Below are 26,134 nucleotides of genomic sequence, written 5' to 3' on the forward strand. Positions count from 1 at the left end.
AGCCCGCGGGCGCCTCAGAACGATCTTCGTATCATGGCCGCGGGAGCCGGGACGGCGGGCCCTGCTTCCGGCCCGGGCGTCGTGCGTGACCCGGCGGCGTCACAGTCGGGGAAGCGTCCCGGCAGAGAGGGCGGGGAGGGCGCGCGGCGATCGGACGCGATGGCGGGAGGAGGCGGGAGCAGCGATAGCAGCGGGCGGGCGGCAGGCAGGCGGACGTCCCGCAGCGGCGGGCGGGCTCGGCGGGGGCGCCACGCGCCGCGGCTGGGGGGCGCCGCGGAGCGGGGCGCGGGGGAGGCGCGGCTGGAGGAGGCAGTCAACCGTTGGGTGCTCAAGTTCTACTTCCACGAGGCGCTGCGGGCCTTTCGGGGTAGCCGGTACGAGGACTTCAGGCAGATCCGGGACATCATGCAGGGTGAGGGCCGAGCCGGGAAAGGGAGGCTGGGGGGCTTCTGGGAAGGAAATCAGCGGGGCCCGTGCGGGGCCCGAGCGTCGGGGCTGGGGGTCGCCGTGCCAACGATGTCTTCTTTCCTAGCTTTGCTTGTCAGGCCCTTGGGGAAGGAGCATACCGTGTCTCGGCTGCTGCGGGTTATGCAGTGTCTGTCGCGCATTGAAGAAGGGGAGAATTTAGGTATGGCTATTTTTATGTTCTTTTCTGGGCTTATTTAGGGTTATGTTGTTTTCAAACTTACATCCGGGACTGAAAGATTCACGATTAAAGTGGGCTGCTATGTTTCGATACAGTGGTCTTTTTCCTTCTAGGATGAGTTTATTCTCTAGTTCTAGTTTTCTACAGTTGGGATTCTCTTGGCTGCTTTTCTGTGTTTTTTTATTTCCTCCCACCTGTTTCTTGCTCGCCCCAACTTTGTTGCTATCTGAAGTGAGTTATGTGAAGATGACCATTTTTCCTCCATAGTGGTGTGTTTTAAAGAACACTTTTCCCCCCCCCGGAATTGAACCTCACAGCTGTTTAGCAAAACGGCCTTCAGTTTCTGGCCATTTGTATCTGAGGAGGATGTGAGTATGCTGAAATTTGAGATGCAGATGAATGTGTTAAAAAATAATTTTTTTTACCTGTCTTGAAAATTACTGAAAATCACTTGAAATTCATTAATTTGAATCTGGACCGTTAACATGTTTGTAAGTCTGTAGCCAGTATACCAGCAAATTAAATGCAAATCTTAACTATATTTGCATGTTTTTTTGATACATATATGTGTATATATATATATATATATTTGGACATAATTTTTCCACTCCTTAGAAAATAGGTTAGTGAAAACTGTGCTCTTTGTCCTAGACTGTTCCTTTGATATGGAGGCTGAGCTCACACCACTGGAATCAGCTATCAATGTGCTGGAGATGATTAAAACGGAATTTACACTGACAGAGGCAGTGGTGGAATCCAGTAGAAAACTGGTCAAGGAGGCTGTAAGGCTCTATTTTAATTTCTTTTTTAACAAAAATCAAAGGTCTTAGAGAATCAGTGCTTATCTTTTCTGTGTGGGGTGGAGGACAAACAGAGATGGACAGAGAGCCACTGTGCACACTCAAACATGTAACACACACAAAGATGTTATCTCATTAGGCAACCCCTTCCTAGCCCAGACTTGGAAAGAACTGTTAATGGCCAGTGCTCAGCTTTTGTGATTTTGGCGGTCTTCCTGGTATCCCTGGCAGGAGGGGCCACAGTATGCAGGAGGTGAGTTGGCATTGAAGACTGACATTTTGGAGGTTGTTGTACCATTCAGGAACATCGTGAAAGGCTAGAAATAACTGGCCTAGGGTTTGGTCACCCTTGTTTATGATAAACTAAGAGAACAGCTTGGAAATAGCTTGGAAAATCTGGGTCTGACTTTGAGCTCTTTCATGCCATTGCAGAAAGAAGCTTAGGGAACTTTCCCTTTGAACAAACAGAATCAGAGGTGCTGGGATAATCAGCCAATTAGAAAAACGGTAATAGTAGAAGGCTGATACAGGCAGTGTTCTTGACAAGAAAAAAGCTAGTAGAGTGTCCAGGAATTTGGGACTGGAACTGTGTCATGGCTCAGGTAGCTTCAAGTAGTGGAACTTATTTTTATTTAAAACATTGAAGTGGCCATGGAAACCAGTCAGAAAAAGCTTTTTCTTTTCCAATAACCAAGGCTGGGGGTGTGGAAGCAGATGCAGAGGTGGGGACTAAAGAACAACAGCTCAGTTCAGCACTGCCTTGGTGGTTAAAGTAAGGAAACTGGTAAGAGAAGATAAGAGCACTTCCTAAAAGGATGGGATCTTGGGAGAGGGGTGTGGATAAAACCTTGCTTAGCAAAGAAAACCTCTCTGTCCTTCAGCTGTGTGCTGCTAAGTACTCAGACATCCTGTTAAAAAAACTGTGTGTGGGATGCAGATATTTTATTAATTCATTTAAGGACCTCAAGAAAGAACTACTTTAGGTCTTGCAAAGAATGCTTAGAAAATTCCAAGGCGGAATGACTGCAGGAATAGATTTTTAGTATAGGTAAGTCAGGTTTGTGTTGGAGATAAAATGCCAGAGAAGTCATATTAGCAAGGGAGGAGAAATTCATGTGTACTTTAAGAATAGCTAAGGATCTTTTGACTGGGAAGAAATGGTACCAGTCCAAGGTAATTCATGTAACTCCTGTTAAGTAGCTAGCTAATTCAGAAGTGCAGCTCCTTCAGAATGTAACGGCTGTAGATTTGTCTTCTGGCCTCTCTTCTGGAAGAGTGTGTGCTTTGATCTTTGAGCTGCATATTTATTAATTTCATAGGTCTTTTGTTTAGGGGCTTCATTAGGAAAAATCTATTAGCAGAACAGCCATTTTCTTATGTTGACCCCCTTGTGCTTTTCCATTTTCCCTAGGTACCAGATCTCTTGTTATATTTAATTGTATTACTATTACTGCTGTCTTACAAATTACCCCCAAACTTAGCAGCTTAAAACAATAAATATTATCTCTTAGTTTCCAAGACTCAGGAACCTGGTAGTTGATTTAGCTGTGTTTCTGACTCGAGGTCTCTCATGAGATTATAGTCAAGCTGCCTGCTGGGGTTGCAGTCATCTCAAGACTCAAGCAGAGCTGATGGGTTTGCTTCCATGTTTACTCACACGGTAGTTAGCAGGACCCACTTCCTTGCTGGCTGTTGGCTGGAGACTTCAGCTCCTCACCTCTCCGTAGGAGTACTTACAACATGGTAGCTTCCTTCCCCTAGAGCAGGTGATCAAGAGAATAAACAGCCTAAGACAGAAAGCTGTAGTTTTTTATAAATTAACCTCAGAAGTGACATCTTACTTCTGCCATGTGCTGTTGCTCACACAGGCCTGACCAGCTCTGGATTAGTGTGTGGAATGGGACTGTGCAGGCGATGGTGGTCACTGGGAGCTGTTGTAGAGGCTGGTTGTCACAGTTACCGTGATATCTTAGTTATTATACAATACTGTATCACTTATCTCTAAAATTTATTTTTTAAATTTCTCATTTAGTCATAGAATCTGTTAATAGTCATCTTTGGGAAAATACCTTGTTCCTAGGCTTAATGAGGCTTTCTGATGGATGTACTTTGAAGCTTTGTAAAGTATCACAGCAATTTATTCTAAATAATTTTTTTTTAAGTTTATCAAATAAGTTATCTGTTGAGTTAGAACTTCTCAATATATAGTCCAGGGATGTCTGCAGGTCTTTGGAATCCTTTCAGGAGTCAAAACTATCTTCATAGTAATGCCAGGATGTGGAGTGTTTCAGTGCACTGACATTTACACTGATGGAGCAAAAGCAATGACGAATAAAATTTCTGGTGCCTTAGCATGATCAAGGCCGTGGTAAACTGGACTAGTAGTCATTGTGTTCTTCATTGCCACATGCTTGCAGTTTAAAATAAAAAACCAAAACAGTTTCACTTAAGACTGCCTTTGATGAGGCACTAAAAGTTACTAATTTTTTAAAGCCCAGGCCCTTCAGCAAACATCTTTTCAGTATTTTGTTTGACAAAATAGGAGGTTTTCCTGTAGCATCTCTGCTGCATACCAAAACATGATGGTTGTTTTTAGAAAAAGCATTCGTGTGATTGAGCTGTAAGCCAGTCTAGCTGCTTTTTTAATGGAACACCATTTCTACCTGAAATAACTGACAAACTTTGGTTATTCAGATGTGGTAATCTGGCAGTCATTTTTCTCGAGAGCAAAGTGAACTTGTCATTTCAAGGAAATAACTGACAGTATTTGTTGCCAGAGGTAGAATTCAGGCTTTCAGGTGAGAATTAGAATTTTAGAAAACTTGTATTCATGTGCTTGGTAGCTTCCCAATCCTCAGACTTTTCTGATAAGATTGATGGTGATATTAACAACTGTGATTTTAAAAATATTTTTAATGAATGTTATCAACGTTTGGAAGATCATAACTCAGTGAATGAGTACTTTCCAAATGATCGATGAATTGTATTATAAGGTCATTCACAGGTTAAAAAAAATCCATTTAAAGCGCAATACAGATTTTAATGATGATGAAGAAAGAGTTCACTTTCTAAAGTTTGGTGTAGAGTCAAAGAATATCCACAATTTTCTGAAAGGGCTATTAAAAAAATCTTTCCTTTTCCAACTTCGTATCTGTGTGAGGCCAGGTTTTTTAAAAATATGCTTTAGCCAGAACAACGTATCGCAAAGAATGAATGCAGAAGCAGATATGAAAATACCATCTTTCTTCTATTAAACCAGAGATTAAGGAGATTTGCAAAAATGTGAAACAATGCCATTCTTCTAATTAAACTTTGTCTTAGAAAATAAGTAATTTTTCATAAAGATATTTATGTTAACCTGCAATGAGTTTATTGTTATTTTTGATGAATTAATAAATATATTTAAATTCTCTCAGTTTTATATTTCTAATACAGTGAATATCAACAGATATAACTCACATAAATAAAAGCTCTTTGGGGTCCTCATTAACATTTTAGAGTATAGGAGTTCCTGTCGTGGCTCAGCAGTAACGAACCCAACTAGGATCTATGAGGATGTGGGTTCGAACCCTGGCCTTGGTCAGTGGGTTAAGGATCCGGCTTTCCCATGAGCTGTGGTGTAGGTCACAGGAGTGGCTCAGATCTTGTGTTTCTCTGACTGTGGTGTAGGCCAGCAGCTGTAGCTCCGATACAGCCCCTAACCTGGGAATTTCCATATGCTGCGAGTGCAACCCTAAAAAGCAAACGCAAACAAACAAAAAAAAAACAAAAACCCACAAACATTTACTAGTATAAAGAATCCTGAGACCAAAAAGTTTGAGAACCTCTTCTAAAAGCTGTTAATGATACTGAGACACCACTGGTTTTCTCTTCATTTCATCTTCTGATTAAAAGAGAGATGCCTCAGATTTCTATGAACAGGGGAGAATAACATGTATGGCATGTTCTTGAAGCATTTATGTGTTGCTTTTGCTATGCATCATTCTTCTCTGCACCTCTGCTAATAGCATCTTGATTTTCTTTGGGGGGTCTTACCCCATTTGAGGGGCTGGTGTATCAGACACACTGTCTTAAAACTAGTTCTTGAAACAGAAAGCTCTGTCAAGGCTTTTTGAGCATTCATGCTTCCCATAACAGCCTGGTTTCATTCGATTTAGCTTTTCTTCACTTTTACAAGTTTGGATTTCTCTTATCTCCTTTTTGGCATTTCTCCCAATATAAACCTGTCTCACCTATATTGAAAATCTGTGCTTGTAATTTCCCTTTGGTTTAAGTTAGCCAGGGACCAATGCTATTGCTTTCATGATAAGAACTTTAACAGATACATAAGAGAAGAAATTATACTTATTTCTGAAAACTTTCAAATTTTCAAAAAGCAAAAAAAAGCAAAAAAAAAAACCAGGAAATTAATTAGATTCTTTTCAAAAAGCTCATAGCACGGACTTTGGAGGCAGACTTTCGATTTAAATTTTGAAAGTATTCACATTTCCTTTTTTTCTTCACAAATATGTAGTGCCTGTGTAAGTTCTGGACAGAATGCATGGAGCAGCTATCTGAGGGCTCAGAAATGTACGCAGTAAGCAAAGGGAGAATATGAAGGTCAACCAAGCTGGTAATGAGTAGATTGCCTTCTCTAGTCTGAAGAGCAGGAAAGGGGCTCTGCTAAAGGTCAGAGAGGGTGGAAGAAATCTCAGGTTTTGGGTGTTTTGTTTTGTTTCCTCTTCTCTGCTGTCCCAGGACTCAGGACAGGCAATACTACACTGGTGGCAGCAGTGACCCAGTCATGACAGTGGCAGGAAGGCAGGTACCTAAAACTAAAGGAAGAGAACCCTTTCTGTTTATATCAGTGGAGCTGTGATTCTCAGAATTTGAAGTGAATTCCATTGCTTTTTTAAAAACTGTTTATCCTGATACTTAGTTCTGGGGTACAGATGCAGTGTGGCAGAATGAGGAAACTAAAGCCCAAGAATGCAAGGCTGGTTCAATACTTGTAAATCAATGAATGTAATCTACCCTGTTGATCCAAAGGAAAAAACCATATGATCATAACAATTTAAAGCAAAAAAAAGTATCTGACAAGATTCAGTGTATTAGTTCATGATAAAAACACTCAGCAAGCTAGGAATGGAAGGAAACTTCCTCAACCTAATGAAAGACAGCTACAAAAAAACCTGCAGGTAACATCATAGTTAATAATGGAGAATGGAATGCTTTGACCGTTAGATCCAAAATAAGGCAAAGATGTCCATTCTCACCACTTCCATCCTACGTTATACCAGAAGACCTAGCCAGTGCAGTAAGTCAAGAAAAAGAATTAAAAGGCAACAGATCAAAAAGAAAGGAATAAAACTGCCCCTTTCTGCAGTTGATACAGCTGTCCATATAGAAAATCCCATGGAATATGCAAAAAAAAAAAAGCTATAATAAGTAAGTTTACCCAGATTGCAGATGCAAGATCAACACACAATCAGTCATAGTTCCACATAATATCAGTGAAATGAAATTAGCAACAGTGTCATCTACAATATCTCTAGAAAAGGAAAAAAACCTTATGTATGAGTCTAATGAAACATGTATCATCTGTATGTGGAAAAATACAAAATGCTGATGACAGAAATCACAGCGTAGTAAATGGGAAGACATACCATGTTCATAGACTGGAAGACCTAATATAGTTAAGATGTCAGTACTCTCCATTTGACCTACAGATTTAATATCATTCCAGTCACAATCTCAGCAGGATTTTCTGGAGAAACAGACTGATTCTAAAAGACATATGTTAAAGTCAAAGAACTAAAATAAAACAATTTTGTAAAAGAAGAACAAAGTTGGAGGACTTATCACCCAATTTTAAGAGTTGCTATAAAGCTATAGTACTCAAAACTGTAGACATACAGATTAGTGGAAGAGAAGAGAGTCCATAAATAGACCCACACGAATATGACTGATTTTTAACCAAAAAATGTGAAGGCATTTCAATGGGAAAGGAGTTCAATGGAAAAGGATAGTCTTTAACAAATGGGATTAAAACAATTAGATGTCCATATGCAAAAATAAATGAACTTTGACCCAAAACTCATTTTATACAAAAACTGATTCAAAGTGGATCATAATTTAAATGTAAAATGTGAAACTATAAAAACTTTTAGAAGAAAACCTGAAAAAAAAATCAGGTTCTGGACTTAGGCAAAAAGTTTTTGGATATGACACTAAAAGCATGATCCATAGTAGCATAAACTGGACTTCATAAAAATTTAAAACTTTAGTTCTATGAAAAACACTGTTAAGAGAATGAAAAGACAAAGAGTTTCCGTCATGGCTCAGTGGTCAATGAACCCGACTAGGAACCATGAGGTTGCCGGTTTGATCCCTGCCCTTGCTCAGTGGGTTAAGGATCCGGTGTTGCCCTGAGCTGTGGTGTAGGTTGCAGACACGGCTTGGATCCAGCGTTGCTGCAGCTGTGGTGTAGGCTATTGGCTACAGCTCCAATTCGACCCCTAGCCTGGGAACCTCCTATGCCACAGCTGTGGCCCTAAAAAGCAAAAAGAAAAAAAGAGACAAGAAGCTATAAACTGGGAGAAAACATTTACAATCACATATGTGACAGATGACTTTTACCCAAAATAGGTAAAGAATTCTCAAAATGAACAAGAAAACAATGCTGTTTAAACAACAACAACCAAAGAATATGCAGATGGCAAATAAGCACATGAAAAGATGCTCATCATTTGGTCAATATGGAAGTAAAAATTCAAACCACATACCTTGGACATACCTATTAAAATGGCTAAACTTAAAAAAAAAAAAAAAAACCTACTAACACAAGTGCTGGTGGAAATGCAGAACAACTGGAACTCTCACTGCTGATGGAGATGCAGAATGGTATCCCCATTCAAGAAAACCGTTTGGCCATTACTTTTTTTTAACACCCACGACATATGGAAGTTAGCAGGCTAGGGGAGCTACAGCTTCCAGCCTTTGCCACAACCACAGCAACACGGGATCCAAGACACGTCTTCGACCTACACCACAGCTCGTGGCAACACCAGATCCTTAACCCACAGAGTGAGGTCAGGGATGGAACCTGAATCCTCATGGATCCTTGTCAGGTTTGTTAACTGCTGAGCCACGAAGGGAACTCCCTTGGCCATTTCTTATAAACATACATTTTCCAAATGACCCAGCAGTCCCATTCCTGAGTATTTACCTTAGAGAAAGAAGTTAACGTTCACATGAAAACCTGTGAATAAATGTTTTAGCACCTCTATTCATAATCACCAAAACTGCACATAATCCAACTTTTTCCAGTAGGTGAATGGATAAACAAACTGTGGTACATATACGTGACAGAATTTTGCTCAGCATAAGAAAGCAGGACTTACTGAAAAAGCAACAACAGAGATGGATCTCAAAGGCATTATGCTGGGGGAGAGAAGCCATACCCAAGAATACATCCCTTAAGAAAAGCTGAATGATTCCGTATATACGTACAATTCCATTTACATGACATTCTGAAGAGATGAAATGGTGAAAAGATCAGGAGTTAGGGATGGGGAAAGAGGTGACTACAGAGTGCAGCACAGTGGAGGTTTACTGGATCCGTGGTTTTGGTAAGCCCATTGTGGTGGTTACAGAAGTTGATATATGTGTTCAAACTTAGAATGTCAAAAAAAGTTATTTTTACTCTACGCAAGTTATATAAAATTTTTAAACAGAATAGGACCTAAATGATTTATAAAAAGTAAAAATTTTGTATTTTTCAAGAAAGTTTAGTCTTAGTGTAGTTTTTCTGTTGAAAATGATGTAAAAGTGTATAACATGATGAGCTGACTAAAATGAAGCTGTACTTTGTACCCTCCCTGGCAGCAAGAATGTAGGGTTGTGCCTGCTGTTCAGTAGGATTTGACACCAGTGTCCTTTGCCCTATACAATTCTGTCCTCAGTATGCCGAGGACAGAATCATCAGAGATTTGTACTTTTTAAATTCCCTTGCTATTCCTCCTTCTCTTGGTTTGTATATATCTCCTTAAATTCTTCCCTGTGAAGATTGAGAATACCTATGAACCAGTTTTCCTCCCTTTTTCTGTGTGTGAGCTATGCTTCCTACACCTGTTATTGAGACAGGATTTAAGGTAGCCACTTTATCCTATTTAACTCCAAGTGGTCCCCATTTTTTCATGGCATTTCTTTTTGTTGTTGTTGTTTTTTAATTTTTTTTTTAATGTGCGCATGATAGGCGTTCCCATTGTCGCTCAGCAGGCTATGAACTGACTGGTATCCATGAGGATGTCAGTTCGACCCCTGACTTTGCTCAGTGGATTAAGAATCTGGTGTTGCTCTGAGCTGAGTGGGTGTGGCCCTAAAAAAAAAAAAGAGCAAAAAAAAATGTCCACATGTTTTTAAAATATCCTTTTAAATTTTCTTTTTTTTCCTACAAATTTTTTTTTTTTTTTTTTGGTCTTCTGTCTGTTTAGGGCCACACCTGCAGCATATGGAGGTTCCGAGGCTAGGAGTCGAATCAGAGCTGTAGCTGCCGGCCTACACCACAGCCACAGCAATGTGGGATTTGAGCCAAGTCTATGACCTACACTATAGCTCACAGCAACACTGGATCCTTAACCCACTGAGCGATGCCAGGGATCAAACTTGTGTCCTTATGGATGCCAGTTGGGTTCATTACCACTGAGCCATGACGGGAACTCCTCCTTTTAAATTTTCAGTCACTGTTACTTGCCCTCTACATAAGTTTTCTTGGAGTTTCTTGACTGAAGGCACTCTCCTTTTTCTCTGTGGCTGATGAGACCTTCTCATCCTTTCTACCACTTTGTCCTCTCTGCTGCTTGTGGATGAGCTGGGTCTCTGTCTCAGTAGTTCCCCCACACACTAACTGGAGTTGGCCAGCTGAGGTTTACTGAAGTGAGAGGCTGTGCTGGTTCTCCTACCAAACTGGCTTCAGGCCTTTCCTGAATGGAACTGGCAGAACTCTGTGGTCAGCAAATCACTTTAAAATTTTTTTCCACAGTATATCCTCTTCTCATTCCCCCAATACATCAAAGATTTTGCATCCAAAAGGAACAAAACCGGGGAGTTCCCGTCATGGCCCAGTGGTTAATGAATCCAACTAGGAACCATGAGGTTGTGGGTTCGATCCCTGGTCTTACTCAGTGGGTTAAGGATTTGGTGTTGCCGTGAGCTATGGTGTAGGTTTGCAGATGCGGCTCGGATCCTGTGTTGCTGTGGCTCTGGCGTAGGCCAGCAGCAACAGCTCCGATTAGACCCCTAGCCTGGGAACCTCCATCTGCCACTCCTACGGCCCTAGAAAAGGCAAAAAGACCAAAAAAATCTTTAAAAATAAAAAAACAAAAGGAACAAAACTGGGAGTTCCTGTTGTCACTCAGTGGAACTCAATCTGACTAGTATCCATGGGGACACAGTTTCGATCCCTGGCCTTGCTCAGTTGTTAAGGATCTGGCATTGCTGTGAGCTGAGGGGTGAGTCGAAAATTCGGCTTGGATCCTGAGTTGCTCTGGTGTAGGCCATCAGCTATAGCTCTGATTCGACCACTAGTCTGGGATCCTCCATATGCTGTGGGTGCAGCTCTAAAACAACCAAGAAAAAAAAAGAAAGCAAAACCAATTATTCTAAAATGACTCCTGTCCATTTTGCCTTTTCTTGGGAGGTCTTACTCAGATTGGATAAATGGTTTGTAATCCAGGAGGTCAGACTTTGCTAAATCAGACATTTTTTTAAAAATCCAATGTAATGTTGAAAAGCTACTACTTCACACACTGAAAAAACTTATAGTCCATAATGGTTGCACAGTATTTGTTGGTTTTTAAATACAGGAATTTCATAGAATGTGACAAAGTTCTTGTGTGTGTAAGATCAGTTTTACTTTCTGGTAGAGATCATTTTGATATTTGATATTCTGATTATACCTTTTACTATTACAACAGGTTTTAACAAAAGTTTTTCCCCCCTTTTTGTAGGCAGTCATTATTTGTATCAAAAACAAAGAATTTGAAAAAGCTTCAAAAATTTTGAAAAAGCATATGTCCAAGGACCCCACAACTCAGGTAAATTTGATATATTTTTGCTCCCATGGCATAAATCCAGCTCGTTGCTTTTCATGGGGAAACAGGGAAAGGGTTCTCTGTCAGGAATGCTAAGTATTTACCTTTAAATATTCAGCATCTTGAGTATGTTGTCTTTTATATCCAGCATAACTTACACTTAGAAGAGCTTTTCAAAAACTTGAGAAACTTACATAAATCATTAACTTGCCCATTTTTGTCAGGGTTTTGACAGAACTTTAAGTGATCAGCACCAGGTACTAACACTTCTAACTTTATGTACATAAATGCTGATCCACAGACTTGAGAATCTGCCTCGGTATGGACTTAATTCCTCTATTTTCTGGTGTCAAAAGCTCTGTTGGTACTCTGCTCTTATTGTTTCCCTTATAAATTTGTTTTTGAAAAGGTAATACATGTAAAAGGTACAGCAGAAAAGCTTAGTGAAAAATTCTCTTATCTCTGACTCAGCCATCTCATCTCGTTCCTTTCCTTGGAGGCAGCCAGTATTTTTTCTTTCTTTTCTTTGATTTTTTTTTTTTTTTTTTTGCTTAAGTTAGGCCAGGGATTGAACCCATGCCACTGCAATGACAACAGCTGAGTCCTTAATAGCTAGGCCACCAGGGAACTCCTTTTATCATTTGATATTCTGTGCATATGCAAGCAAATAAGTGTACAAGTGTGTCTGTATGTATATATACAGACATAAACATACATCCATTCTTCCTGTTCTTCCCATATACATATGTGAGCGTATTCTACACACTAATTTGAGGATTTCACCTACTCTGTCTTGGAGATCTTTTTATATGAGTACATAGGGAGCTTAGGGAGCTTTTCATCCTCTTTGGTTTTCTTTTTTGAAAGTTTAAAAATCTCCATGGAAAGGCATAAAGGTACTTTAGATCCCAGGTACATCCTTTTTTTAAGCTCCATAGTAACCCATTGCGGCCGATCCATAATTTACTGATGGTTCTACATTGTGTTAGGCTTCCCTCCTGAATGTGTACCAGTGATGTTCATTGACAACACTGAGAAAGTTCCGATGGTGTTGTCTCATCTCATCATCATTGAATTTTTACTGGAGTTTTTCCTTCTCATGTTGCAAATATTGGTCCTTTGTGTAGAAGCTGAGAAATGATCTCCTGAACATTATCCGTGAAAAGAACTTGGCCCACCCCGTTATCCAGAACTTTTCCTACGAGACCTTCCAGCAAAAGATGCTGCGCTTCCTGGAGAGTCACTTGGATGATGCAGAGCCCTACCTCCTCACGGTGGGGCTTGGCTTTCTCTTCCCATAACCATGATGTAGCCTTGAGGATGTCTAGGCAATTAGAAAAGGACAGCTCTTTAAAGGATGAAAGAGTAAATGTGTAGAAAAAAACTTTGAATTTTATGCACCATCTTCCTTAATTATATGCCCTAAATTTTCAGAAGCAGAGATCCTGGTAGAGGCAGATGGAAAATACCTGGTTTCCCTCACCTCCCTTTTTAACTTGCTCTATGTGTGACTCATTTGTGTGATTAAAGTAGAACATTCAGTTAGAATTGATGGTGATTTCCAAAGGAGATGAAATCTCACTTAAGTTTGGGAAGAGTGGTTTGGTAGATGTGCTAGGAAGAAGGCTTAAGTGGAGTAAAGGCTTAACTGGAGTATGATAAGCAGAAGAGGCCAAATTAAGACATACTTTAACTGGATCAAAGGGATAAGTACAAAGAATGGATGCAATGATGCTTGAGACAGCATGTAGAAGAATTAAGAACCTCGTCTGTCATAGAAGGTGGACCATGAACTGAATGAGAGGGTTTTTTTTTTTAAACCAGGATTTTGAAAGTATTGAAAATATCCTACTTCATTACAGTTAAACCTGCAGGGCCCATATCAATATAATGTCAATGATCCTAGCAGTCATTTGGCAACTCTCAAAATTATTTACAAAGCAGACAGTTTGGAATAGTCAAGGAGGAAGTGTCGGGATACTTGAGCCTGGCCTAGGAGCCTTTCCTTTGTATTCAGATCACTGGAAAATAACCTGTTATTGTTTCTGTTGAGGGTAGAACTCTCAGCTCTTATGATACCACTCATTACAGAGCTACAATCTAAATGGAATGATACTGGGCTGACTGGAAATGTATAAAACTTTAGGGTGACAGATGAGCACTTGGAATTAGAGCAAGACTGGCCTACTCAGGGCCTCATGTGGTACAAGTAAGGATTTTCAAGAGCTGCTAATAGGCAAAACATTTGTCGAAATATAGTCATAAAATAGTCTTTTTTTTTTTTTTTCTTTTTACAGCTATACCCTATAGCATATGGAAGTTCCCACACTAGGGGTTGAATCTGAGCTGCAGTTGCAGGCCTACACCACAGCTACAGCAACACTGGGTCTGAGCCACATCTGCACAGGGTATCTGCTGCAGGTTGTGGATCCTTAACCCACCAAGCGAGGCCAGGATCAAACCCTCATACTCACAGATACTGTGTCGGGTTCTTAATCTGCTGAGCTGCAATGGGAACTCCAAAGTATCCTATATTCAAACTAAAAGATATTAATGTAGACATGAGTCATCTCTAAGTTTCAGGAAGAAAAACAAACCAAAACAAGTTTGACTTTTGTATATGACCCCAAAGGTCTATTTGGGATTCAGAAATTAGATTAGGGATGAGATTGGAGAGATGGAAGAGAAGCTAGAAAATCACGTAATTACTTGCCCAAAATAACCTTTTGGAATTCCCTCAATGTCAAGATGCTTTTTAGCACCACTCAGATTGAGTTCTCCTTTAGTATAGAAAGCTGTGAGCCATTATTTGAAGAAGGAAAGAAGGAAGAAATCTGAGATGATTCTCATTAAGTCGTCACCCTTTTTATGTTCTCCTCTAGTCTATGCCTAAAGTGAATCTGTAAGTGAACATACTTGCATATTAGTATATTTAGGGTGAAAGAGGCAGAGAATTAGTGGAATTCTGTAACTTCCTTTTCCTTATGACATCTTTCCTTTCCCAGATGGCCAAAAAGGCTTTGAAATCTGAGTCCTCCACTTCATCCACAGTGAAGGAAGATAAACAGCCAGCACCAGAACCTGTGGAAAAGCCACTCAGAGAACCTGCAAGGTGAGAGGATCGCCCTTTTGTGATCTTAGGTGAAACATGCACTGGAAGCATTGTTGTCTTCTTAGAGCAGGATCAGTTGGTGGTTAGATCCCGTAACAGCAACTAGGTGGCTTGTACAAGGCACTGTGAGAATTATAGCGCCCACTTTGGGGAAGTGGGAATGTTGAAAACAGGATGTCAGAGCATTCCTATCATGGCTCAGCAGTTAACGAATCCTACTAGCATTTATGAGGACGTGGGTTCAATACCTGACCTTGCTCAGTGGGTTAAGGATCCTCAGTGGGTTAAGGATCCGGCGTTGCCGTGAGCTGTGGTGTAAGCCAGCAGGTATATCTCTGATTGAACTCCTAGCCTGGGAACCTCCATATGCTGCAGGTGTGGCCCTAAAAAGACAGAAGAGAAAAAAAAGGATATCAGATCCCTGACAAGTTCCTGATGGGCTCTTCCTCAAAGATTCTTTCCTTCTCTTTATCTCTTTCCTTGCCTCACCCATGTCTACTAAGTACTTCCTTGTTGATACTTGTTCTTTTACTACGACGTTCAGATTTGTGGGTCAGATTCTCAAGACTCCTGCCAAAGCAGGGGTCCCACGTTTAGATATGTTTGGGGGCCTGGTAGGAAATGTAAAGGAGCAAAGTGGGTCTAGGATAATACAGTTGGGAGCATGGGACTGGGACCCAAGAAGGGCATGCTTTCCAGCTCTGTCTCACTGCTGAGATATCCAAGGATGTCCAAACTTGAGTTCAAATTTTTGTATGACATGTCCAATTTTTTTTTTTTGACATTTCCCAATTTTGAATGTTGGTAGTTAGTCCACTTTAATAAACAAACATAACTTGCATAGGTTAAGACGCAGTACATCTGCCAGCTGGGTTTGGCCTGCAGGCTGCCAGTATGCCCCTCCTAACAGTTTTTCCCTGAAGCATACTTCTTTTTTTTTTTTTTTTTGTCTTTTTGTTTTTGTTGTTGTTACTATTTCTTGTGCTGCTCCCGAGGCATATGGAGGTTCCCAGGCTAGGGGTCTAATCAGAGCTGTAGCTGCTGGCCACAGCCACAGCAACGCAGGATCCGAGCTGCGTCTGCAGCCTACACCACAGCTCATGGCAACGCAGTATCCTTAACCCACTGAGCGAGGGCAGGGACTGAACCCGCAACCTCATGGTTCCTAGTTGGATTCGTTAACCACTGCGCCACGACGGGAACTCCTGAAGCATACTTCTTATTCCAAATGATAGATGAGCTTTATTTTGAAAAGGCAGTTTCTCATTGTTCCAAGACTGTGTGGCACACTTCTCACTCTGAGAATTCTCAAGATCCTTTTTATGAGTGTACTGTTGGAGAAAGAGAGCGGAACGGAGACCAGTCTTTTACTTCTCTCTTGTGAGGGTTGGCCTAGGACAGTGGGAAGAAGAGTTTAGACTTCAAGGTGAAATTGCTAGCTTTATCAGTTGGTTGTCCAGATGAACTTGGAGTGGTTAGGCACAATGCAGAGTTCTTGTATTATGGAAACATCAGGTTAGACCACACAGACTCATGGGTTAGCACACAGGCTGAAGAGGTCTCTGGAGGGAGTATCATTGGTTCTGGTTCCTTGAAAGTTCTCTTACTTGAAGTTTAAGCTCTATAGTTCAACTTATGTATCATATTTAAAGCCTTTGCTTAACCCTTATACATGGAAGATTCTGTAAATAAAGGTTGTGTTAAGCACCCTTTCAGGTTTTTTTAAAGAAGAGTCCTCAACTTGAGGAGTCTGTGTCTAATTTAAGCGTCACACTTTGAAGAAGCTGTGGCTGCTTGGATGAACAGTGATGAAACTGATCTCCGTATGTTTGATTTATTTGTAGGCAGCTACAGAATACTCCCACCACCATCGGAATCATGACTTTGAAAGCAGCTTTCAAGACTCTGTCCAGTGCACAAGATTCTGAGGCAGCTTTCTCAAAATTGGACCAGAAAGATATGGTACTTCCTAGTAAAGTGTGCCCACCGTCACCAGCCCTCAAAAACAAGAGACCGAGGAAAGATGAAAATGAAAGTTCAGCCCCTGCTGAGGGTGAGGGTGGCTCTGAACTGCAGCCCAAGAACAAGCGCATGACAATAAGCAGATTGGTTCTGGAGGAGGACAGCCAGAGTACTGAGCCCACCGCAGGCCTCGACTCCTCCCAGGAGGGCATTCCGGCGTCACCACCCAAACCCACCATCCTCAACCAACCCCTCCCTGGGGAGAAGAATCCCAAGTATGAAGACCTTCTTTGTAGCAGTTTTGGGGCTGGTTGGTGGTCCTGGTTGGGCCTGGTATTGCTTCCATGAATGAAGTAACTTTGAGCTAAGTTACTCACCACCAAGGCTTGCTCAGACTGCTAGAATGTGACTTGGGATGGGGAGTGACGACGTAGCCATCCTGCCAGTTCTGAAGCCCCGAACGTGGGCTTTGAGGCATTGCACTAGGCAGGCGTGAGGATGGAAGGTGTCAGAGCCGCCTACTCACCGCTGTTGTCATTTTTAGCAAACTTCTGAGTGCCTTGACTATATTAGTCTCGTTTGTTAAATTTGTTTGAATTGGGCCACATTATACTTTGATCCTTAAAAGAGATTTTTGAGTATTTATAGTTTTGCACCTTCTATGAGCCTTTGAGACTTGGCGTATTCAGTAAATACTAATCTCTCACATTCTGCTAGGTTCTATGGGGCAGTGGTTAGAATGATCTCATCTGCTCCCCATCATGACCCCCACACTGGCTTTAGCTTTGCAGCTACCCTTTGTGCCCTCTTGTGGATCCTTCCTTTAGGCAGGCAGCTCAGCTTGCTCTCTGTAGAATATAGTTTGTTTCTACCACTTGCTCTTCTTGCTGCCTCTCAGTCCCTACGTTTGGACTGTCATTCCTGCATCACTGCTTGTCAGAAGCCCATCTGTCTTTCAAAGGGAAGAGAGGCTGATGTGGACTAAGTACTGTCTGTGGGCTGAGAACTTTCATGTATTATCTTACTGAATATCTACATTCCTCACTCAGTGATGTCTTAGTCCCATTTAATGGGTGAGGAAGATTCAGAAAAGTTACTAACTTAGCTGAAGGCAGGCACACAGCTAAAAAGCAGCAACATTGGGCTATGGGATTTTTCAATCCCATTCAATCTTGACACAGAAGCCCATAACCTATACACCATGTACACCAAACTGCCTCTTAAAATTCTGCCTCCTCCATAAATATCCCCCAGTCACTTGGCTCTAAGTGATCACCTTGCTGGTCTCCCAAGGTCACGGCCATCTCTCCTACTGCTCTCTGTTGTAAGTGTTATTTAGGGACCTGTGCCCTGGCAGGTATGTGCTAGGTGCCCTGCAGGGCTGTGGCATCTGATAAGTAATTTATACTTGGGCACGAATCTGCACTATGTGCACTGCTACCTGCTTTTGGAAGTTTGTCACTAGCTGGACAAGCCGATGCAGGCAGCACCCTTTTATTCTCATTTGATACATGATCTCTTTTACCACTCAGAGCAATCCTGTGAAGTACAGGCACTGCTCCTGCAGACAGATGCAGAAACTGGAGAGAGTGCACGATTACAATGGTTTTATAAATGAGAGGATTTGTGAAGGTTTCAGACCTATCCACCTCTCCTGCATCAAGGGTATGAAGTATGATGGATACCTAAAGCAGAGGCTGGCAAATTATGGCCGCTTGGCTAAAGCCACCTCTCTTGCCTGTTTTTGTAAATAAAAGTATTATTGGAACACAGCCACACCCAAATTATGTATTGTCTGTGGCTGCTTTTGATGCCATGTTGAGTAGCTGCAACAAAGACAGGAAGGCCTACAAAGCCGAAGATACTGTCTGGCCCTTTACAGAAAAAAGGGATCCCATGACCCTGGCTCTAAAAGAAGGACATATGAAGCTGCAGGGAATAGCTGAGCCTGCTCAGCAGAGCTGTGGGTGGGGCACCCTTGCAAAGGAGCAAATGTTGAGCTGACCTTGAAAAATGAGTAAGAAGTCATCCAGCATATTAGGAGGTGGGGGGTTCTGGGAGCAGGAGCCTTCTGCCTTACGGCACGAGAAGGCCTGGTGCATGCTGGGACATGTCATCTGGTTTGTATGGCAGGAGAATACAGTGCACAAAGAGGATGAAGGGAGTAAAGTCTGGATGGGTAGAGGGGCCAGATTTTGAGTTCCTATTATATTCTATCAATCACAGGTTCTTCGGGAGGTCTTTCTATCACATTTCCTTTGTGGTGATTAAAAAATACACATCCTCAGGCACAAACTAAATTAGGGCAGGGGAGTGCTCTCTAATCTGCTTTTCTAACCATGCCCCAGATAAATCTAATACACCTAATCTGAAGGCCTCTGAGGAGACACCACTGAGGGCTTTTGAATAGCCACTGAGGGAAAGGAGAGAAGAGCGTGGCTGAAGACTGCTGCCCCGTGAGCAGTCAGCATGCAAGAGAAGCTGGGCTGCTGGACTCGGAGGAGGGGCAGACAGGATTAGTCTGTCACCCAGACTACTAGATTTTTATATCCCCCACAGGACATGGCACAGAATGAGTGCTTACTATATTTTATTAACCAAACAAACAGTTCTTGCAATTTAAGGGGTCATACCCAATACTTCTATAAAAGATAAACATTTGAGGCTTTGTAGGCCACTTGTGTCTCTGTTGCACATTTTCTGTTTTGCTTTTTACAATCCTTTGAAAATGTAAAAACCATTCTTAGCTCAAGGACTATACAAAACCCAGCAGCCACAGGCTATAGTCTGCCAACCCTTCTAGACCCTTAAGTTCTAACCTCACCAATTAGGAGTGCAATGAACCAGGAAGTGACCTGGCTTGGCCGCACAGCCACCTGACAGTTAACGTGAGGACCCACGGCTCAGGCCCTTCCATAACACGAGAGGTCAGGAAATAACAAAACATTTATACGTGAAATAAATGCCGAGTTAAGAGGAAAAGCAGGAGGTTACCAAAGTGATCTACAAAGATTATTTGCAGGAAGATTGAACAGCCACTTAGGTGAAAGTGACAGACCCAGAGCTTAAAATCAGTTTTATCCCAGGACTTGGATAAGTAGATAGAAAACTAAAATTGTAATTCTGTCTTTTATTTCTTGAATAGTAATTAACACAGCTAATATCCTGAGGAGAAATCTCGTGATTTTTTTTGTCTCAAGCAAATTAGTTATTCTTAGAAAGTACACTTTTCAGGATACAATCAAATTTAAAAACAAAGGAAAGTAAATTGTCTACCATTTGTCTTAACCACTTAGGTAATTTCATAGAAAACTGATGGAACTCAAGGAATTTTTTTCAAATCTATGTACTTATTAAGCAGATTGCTTTCGTTACTCATTTGTAAAATACCCAGCTAGCTTTAAAAAAAATTTTTTTTTCGGACTTCCCATTGTGGCTCAGTGGTAACGAACCCAACTAGTATCCATGAAGATGCAGGTTCAATCCCAGGCCTTGCTCAATGGGTTAAGGATCTGGCGTTGCCTCGAGCTATGGTGTAGGTTGCAGACTCGGCTCAGATCTGGCCTTGCTGTGGTGGTGGCAGAGGCCGACAGCTGCAGCTCTCATTCGACTCCTAGCCTGGGAACTTCCATATGCCATGGGTGCAGCCCTAAAAAGACACACAAAAAAATTAAGAATAAAAAATATTTTTCAAAGGAGGGAAGGAAACAGAAGTATGTTTCTACATTTTGTCAGGTTTTTCAGGTGACACTGATTTGTATAAATTCTTAAAAACTTAATTTAGATACTTTCCATGTTTGTTTTGTAAAGGATGTTATAATTCTGAGGTCAGATCTGTGCTATGTTCTGTAAGACTAACTATAATTTTCACTTATTTAATCACTTGGGTTTTGAATTATTTTCCAGCTTTGTAACTGTTTTTGGTTACACCCAAGTATTCAAAATGTCATGTTCACAGGAAGGATTCTTGTTTACTTACTATTCGAATCTTTGATGGTATAATTCTTTTACAGCACCTTGATAATCCCATTATTCGCTAATAATTTCCTGGCTTCTATTAAGGTGTATGTTACTGTGCCAGTGTCTGGGGTAAACAGATGAGGGATATGGCCCCTGCCATCAGGGTGCTTATGGTTAGGGGTATGCTGTGAAGTGGTTGTGTAATAAAGTGGGAGCACTACCACAAGGGCAGAGGAGTGGGAGCCCTTTGTGTTGAGCAGGCTTTAGTGAGAATGATGATTGCCATGAAAGACTGGCAGGATTTCACTTGGCAGGGAAGGGAACTTCAAGCGGAGAGAACAATAAACAGAGTCAGGAAAACACAGAGGAACAGCGGGCATGGCTCTCCTGTTTGTGCAGGGGTGGGGTAGGGGGTGTTGATGGGGAAAGGAGGCACTGGTGAGAAACTGCTGGGCCAGACTGGATGATCTTGATTCCCCCATACTGGCATTTAGGCTTCATTGTTTAGGCAGTGAAAAGCCACCACTGAGTAGAAGAGGCGTGTGGTAACTTTTTAGGATTATTCAGGTGGCTTTGGAAGGGGATGGGGCTAGAGGAGAGACTCCAATTAACAAGCTACTGAAATACTGGTGAAATGTACTGGACCACGGGCTTGGGCTGGGGGAGCCGGGAGGGAAAGGAAGGCAGTCCAGAGAGAGAAACAGAGCGTGTCTGTAAAGGAGGGCAGGGAGCTTGCAGCTTCTGGGTTAGAAGAATGGACTCTTTTTTAAGAGTCCAAACTGAAAACAAACAAACAAACAAAACAGGAAAATGAACAAATTTTTGAGAGGGGTGGTGATGTATTCAGTGCTGAGTTCGCGAGATGGTATTGCAGCTTGAGAGATGTTGACATGGGAGGTGCCTGGCCAGGTCAGGGTTTGGGAGTTGTGTATCGGTGAATCTCGAATTCGGCCACAGCAGAAGAGGGAGGAATCTAGGTAAGGAATCAAGGCAGAGTATGGAATGACCTGGAATGAACCTGTTTCACACCCTGTGCTCTTGTTGATCTCCCCTCAGAGTACCCAAAGGCAAGTGGAACAGCTCCAATGGGGTTGAAGAAAAAGAGACCTGGGTGGAAGAGGATGAACTGTTTCAAGTTCATGGTAAGCTAGGAGTCTCACTGACGTCTCCTTGACACTTGCTGAAGTGTAGATGCATGTTACTGTCGCATTAATGTTCCGGAACCTGCTTGTCTCCAAGCTAAAAAAAGTTTAAAAGTTCTTCATTGTGATTCATGAGGAATCAGTTTTATGTCTTTTTCCATTAAACAGTGGATACAATCAAAGCAACACTTTATATTTAAAGAAAATTCCTGGTTTGGTTTATTAAGTCCTATATTTAATTGTAATTGATGTTCTTCTTAAAGTCTTTTAATTAAAAAAGGTAGAAGTGGTCATTCCCTACATTTCTTGTTTAAGTAAATAACCTCTTACTAGTTTTTATACATAAATGCTTTTTTCTCAGATGAGAAACTTTAATTTTCCTTAACCAATACTAAACATCATGGGAGTACCCATCGTGGCTCAGCAGTTAACGAACCTAACTAGCATCCATGAGGACATGGGTTCGAACCCTGGCCTTGCTCAGTGGGTTAAGGTTAGGGCATTGCTGGGAGCTGTGGTGTAGGTCGCAGATGAGGCTCGGATCCCACATTGCTGTGGCTGTGGCTGGAAGCTACAGCTCCAATTGGACCCCTAGCCTGGGAACCTCCATAGGCCGCAGGTATGGCCCTACAAAGACACACACAAAAAAACCCCCAAAAAACCCCAACCAAACATGGCATTTGCCTTAGGATCTCTTCCACCACATATTTTGTAGTCTAATAGAAGTATCTACACACTCAGTCTTAGTTTTGGAGATTCTGAAGGCTTTTGTAACATAGCGACAGTAATCCTTCACCAATTCCAAAGGGTTTGTCCTCAAAAAATTACCTTTCATTGGCAAAATCAAGATTACACAGAAAATGGGGAAGTAGCAAAATTAATAAAGTTGGCATTAAATATTTTAAAAATAGGATATACGGGTTCTAGAAAACATCCACTTCCGATGCACTCCAGATTTGTCAGTTTTAGAAATCTGCTTCTTCTATAGTATGAAATACTTGATAATTTTAAAACAAATAATAATATTAATAATCTGCTCTTGTAAGTATCTCTTCCTGAGTCACCCTCCTTCATGGTTTAGGAAGTATTGCTGGGACAGTGGTGTCAGCTGAGGCAGACAGTTCAGCAAGTTTCATGTTTATGCAGCTTTCCCTGTGTGTGTGTGTGTTTGTGTGTGTGTCTTTTTAGGGCTGCACCCGGCATATGGAAGTTCCCAGGCTAAGGGTGTAATTGGAGCTGTAGCTGCCAGCCTACGCCACAACCACTCAGGATCTGAGCCGCGTCTGCGACCTACATCACAGCCTATGTCAATGCCAGATCCTTAACCCACTGAGCAAGGCTAGGGATCAAACACGCAACTCATGGTTCCTAGTCGGATTCCTTTCCACTGTGCCACGACAGGAACTCCCAGCTTTGCCTTCTGTTATAACTTTTAATTTTTTTTTTTTTTAATTTTTTTTTTTGTCTTTTTGCTATTTCTTTGGGCCGCTCCCGTGGCATATGGAGGTTCCCAGGCTAGGGGTCCAATCAGAAACTGTAGTCACCGGCCTACGCCAGAGCCACAGCAACGCGGGATCCAAGCCGCGTCTGCAACCTACACCACAGCTCACGGCAACGCCGGATCGTTAACCCACTGAGCAAGGGCAGGGACCGAACCCGCAACCTCATGGTTCCTAGTCGGATTCGTTAACCACTGAGCCACGACGGGAACTCCTGTTACAGCTTTTTAACTGGCTCCCAGTTTGAAATGCATGTCCTTGTTTATATTTGTATACCCTCTTGTAGCCCTCTGATCCTTTAAAAAATTATTTTGGTCTGTGTTTTTGAAGCCTCATCTATTTCCATATGATGAGAGGATAGAATTTGAGCAGATCTTTCATGGTCTGTTGGAGTGGACCCCACTTTTTTTTTTTTTTTTTGGTCACGGCATACAGCAGCTTGATGTGAGATCTCAGTTCCCAGACCAGGGACTGAACCCAGGCTGCAGCAGTGAAAGTGCTGTATCCTAACCAGTAGACCACCAGGGAACTCCCAGGACCTCGTTCTTTTTGTTTGAAGAACTGAACCAAATTTTACTATATATAATAATCAGGGATTTGAAAATTCAAAAAACAGTAAAACCGTGTTATTTCAAAGCAGCAGTTAGCAAGGAATAAAGCAGACATTTATATGTAATACACAAATACAGATTTGTATATATACACACACAAATACATATGTATATTACTTACACCTGCATATATATGTATGTGTATATACACACATATATATAGTAGGATTTTAAGTACCACAGTCCCTTAGTGAGTTTAGAAAATGACATTGGTTTTACCAAAGAGCCTGAGATCCATAGTTAATCAACATTTATTGAATGTTGTTTGAAAAACACTGTTTGAAAAGTGTTTGCTTTGTACAGATTCTCATGGGCTAAAATTACTAGTATCTTGTAAGCAAAGGACAAAAACAAATTATTCTTTAGTTTTAGCCTTTCTTTTCTCAAAGTTTGTAAAATCTGAGTCAAGTTTTCCCTTTGGGATGTTCTATGTCTTTTTCTGTGGTTTGTGCCAAGAAAGGTAAACTCTGAAACGAGTCTGCTCTTAATGTTTTCCAGCAACACGAGATGAAGAGAGTGCAACCAATATAACAAGAAAGCAGGTAACTGTAAATGTTCTTTTGTGATCTTTTCTGATGTGGAGTAGAAGAGAGATAAAATAAATACCTACATCTCACAGGGCATAAACTACCGATGCACCTGATTTTAAAAAAGTGTCATTTTCAGTTAATCCAAAGTAATAATTATTCTTCAGAAGAAACATCTAGAAGTTAGAAAGCTGATGCATTTCCTGAAGCTTTGAATGCAGAAATGATTATTAGTTGAGAATGAAATGGCGGGACATTGAAAATTAGTAAATCTTCAAATCCACGGAGTTAAGTTATAATTTATATCATGTCTTAAAAGCATACACCCTTCCTTTGGGTTCATATTATTGTCCTGGGATTGCGTTTACCTCTTCACTATGTGAAAATGTAAGTGGAGAAACAGGTTGTGATAAATCCTTTGGGTTTTTTTTGCAGAAGTGGACTGTAGAAGAAAGCGAGTGGGTCAAGGCTGGAGTGCAGAAGTATGGGGAAGGAAACTGGGCTGCCATTTCCAAAAACTACCCATTTGTTAACCGAACAGCTGTGATGATTAAGGATCGCTGGCGGACCATGAAAAGACTTGGCATGAACTGAAACAGGCTTTCACTGCCACAGAATTCACAGGAGCATGGTTCCTAATAATAGCCCCTGAGAGTCTGCTGTTTCTTTCCGAAGCTGGGCTGGGATGAGAATGTTGGGCATCCTCCTCCCATGTGGGGGAGGTCCCAGTTCCACGACATCATGTTGGAGATCATGAAGCTGAGAAAGCCAAGTCCACCCCATGTCCTTGGCAGAGATGACAGGCACATAGCTTGTACAGTGCCAGAATACCATTAGTATTTCCCTTCTTTAGTGGTTTGCTTGAATTTAAATCCCCGGTAATCAGTAGAACCTTCTCCTAGGAAACAGTGGAGTCTGTTAGGAGCCACTTTTGACTCTATATGACCTGCTAAAACCAGCAACATGAGCATTATTTGGAGTGCATTTGTTCCAGGTAAAGTTTTGGCCTTCTGATGCAAATGCAAAGGTACTTCGTCTGTCCTGAGCCCAGGTTGATGAGACCAGTCCTGGTGGAATCAGAGTCCCTTTAAAAACTGTTTAGCCACTTGTGACATCAACAGCTAGACCTAACTGCCTTGGCATTTGCGCTTTCTATTTGCTGGGCTATGTAGGCAGGTTTAACCTCCACTTCTCACATGGTTGAACCAGTGTGTTTTTTGGTAAAATGGTGATTGTAGATAAGCTTAGCCCCTCCCCCTGTCCTCTCTTCCCATTCCCTTCTTTATCCTGGACTTTTAAAGCTTAAAAATCCTGATTGAGTATAAATGCCTAATTCCATTCTTTGTGAAATGGTTGCTTCCGCCCGATTCCCTGATTGTGCTGTGTTAATGTCTTGCACTGGAATTCAACATTCCCTTCTCCTTTTGTACCGTGTTGTGCTTGCTGTCTCTCTCAGACATCCTTAAAGACTGTCTTTTTAGCGAAAAAAGAATTTCAGTAAAGTGTTTTCTGTAATCTTTTTTTAAAATGAGAACTAATTATTGTCCATAACTTGTAGCATTCATTAAAGTCTTGCTTCTCTCAAAGTTAAGTAGCTATTTAATTGCAGCTGAAAAGACAGAAGTAGGAAAATGTTAAGTAAGCTTTGCTACACCATGTTGTCTGTGTGAAGAAGGGGATGTCAAACAATTGGATGTTCAAACCCTTCAAAGCCATGCCATGTGGAGGTTTCCTCCTAATTCCTCTGTTTCCTCACGTAACATACCTCTGGAGTCAAACGAATTCCTTTTTTCTCACTTCTG

The 26,134-nt window shown here is 41.5% G+C and overlaps 2 protein-coding genes across 2 annotated transcripts in view; one reads left to right on the forward strand and one right to left on the reverse strand.

The window, feature by feature from the left end:
- TERF2 (telomeric repeat binding factor 2) lies at window positions 1-25,847 on the forward strand. Its single transcript, XM_047790681.1, has 10 exons — window positions 1-412; window positions 533-628; window positions 1,298-1,428; window positions 11,436-11,522; window positions 12,647-12,793; window positions 14,525-14,631; window positions 16,476-16,868; window positions 21,610-21,695; window positions 24,304-24,347; window positions 24,768-25,847. The coding sequence occupies exons 1-10, from the start codon at window positions 34-36 to the stop codon at window positions 24,924-24,926; spliced, it is 1,629 nt and encodes a 542-aa protein (XP_047646637.1). The 5' UTR covers window positions 1-33; the 3' UTR covers window positions 24,927-25,847.
- NIP7 (nucleolar pre-rRNA processing protein NIP7) overlaps window positions 2,933-26,134 on the reverse strand; it is a 36,646-nt gene continuing 13,444 nt past the window's right edge. The window contains exon 5 of the mRNA XM_047790690.1: window positions 2,933-3,203. Coding sequence (XP_047646646.1) covers window positions 3,180-3,203 — 24 coding nt within the window. The 3' untranslated portion in view covers window positions 2,933-3,179. The remainder of the gene's footprint in view (window positions 3,204-26,134) is intronic.

The sequence above is a fragment of the Phacochoerus africanus genome, chromosome 8, assembly GCF_016906955.1.
Source record: "Phacochoerus africanus isolate WHEZ1 chromosome 8, ROS_Pafr_v1, whole genome shotgun sequence".
NCBI lineage: Eukaryota > Metazoa > Chordata > Mammalia > Artiodactyla > Suidae > Phacochoerus > Phacochoerus africanus.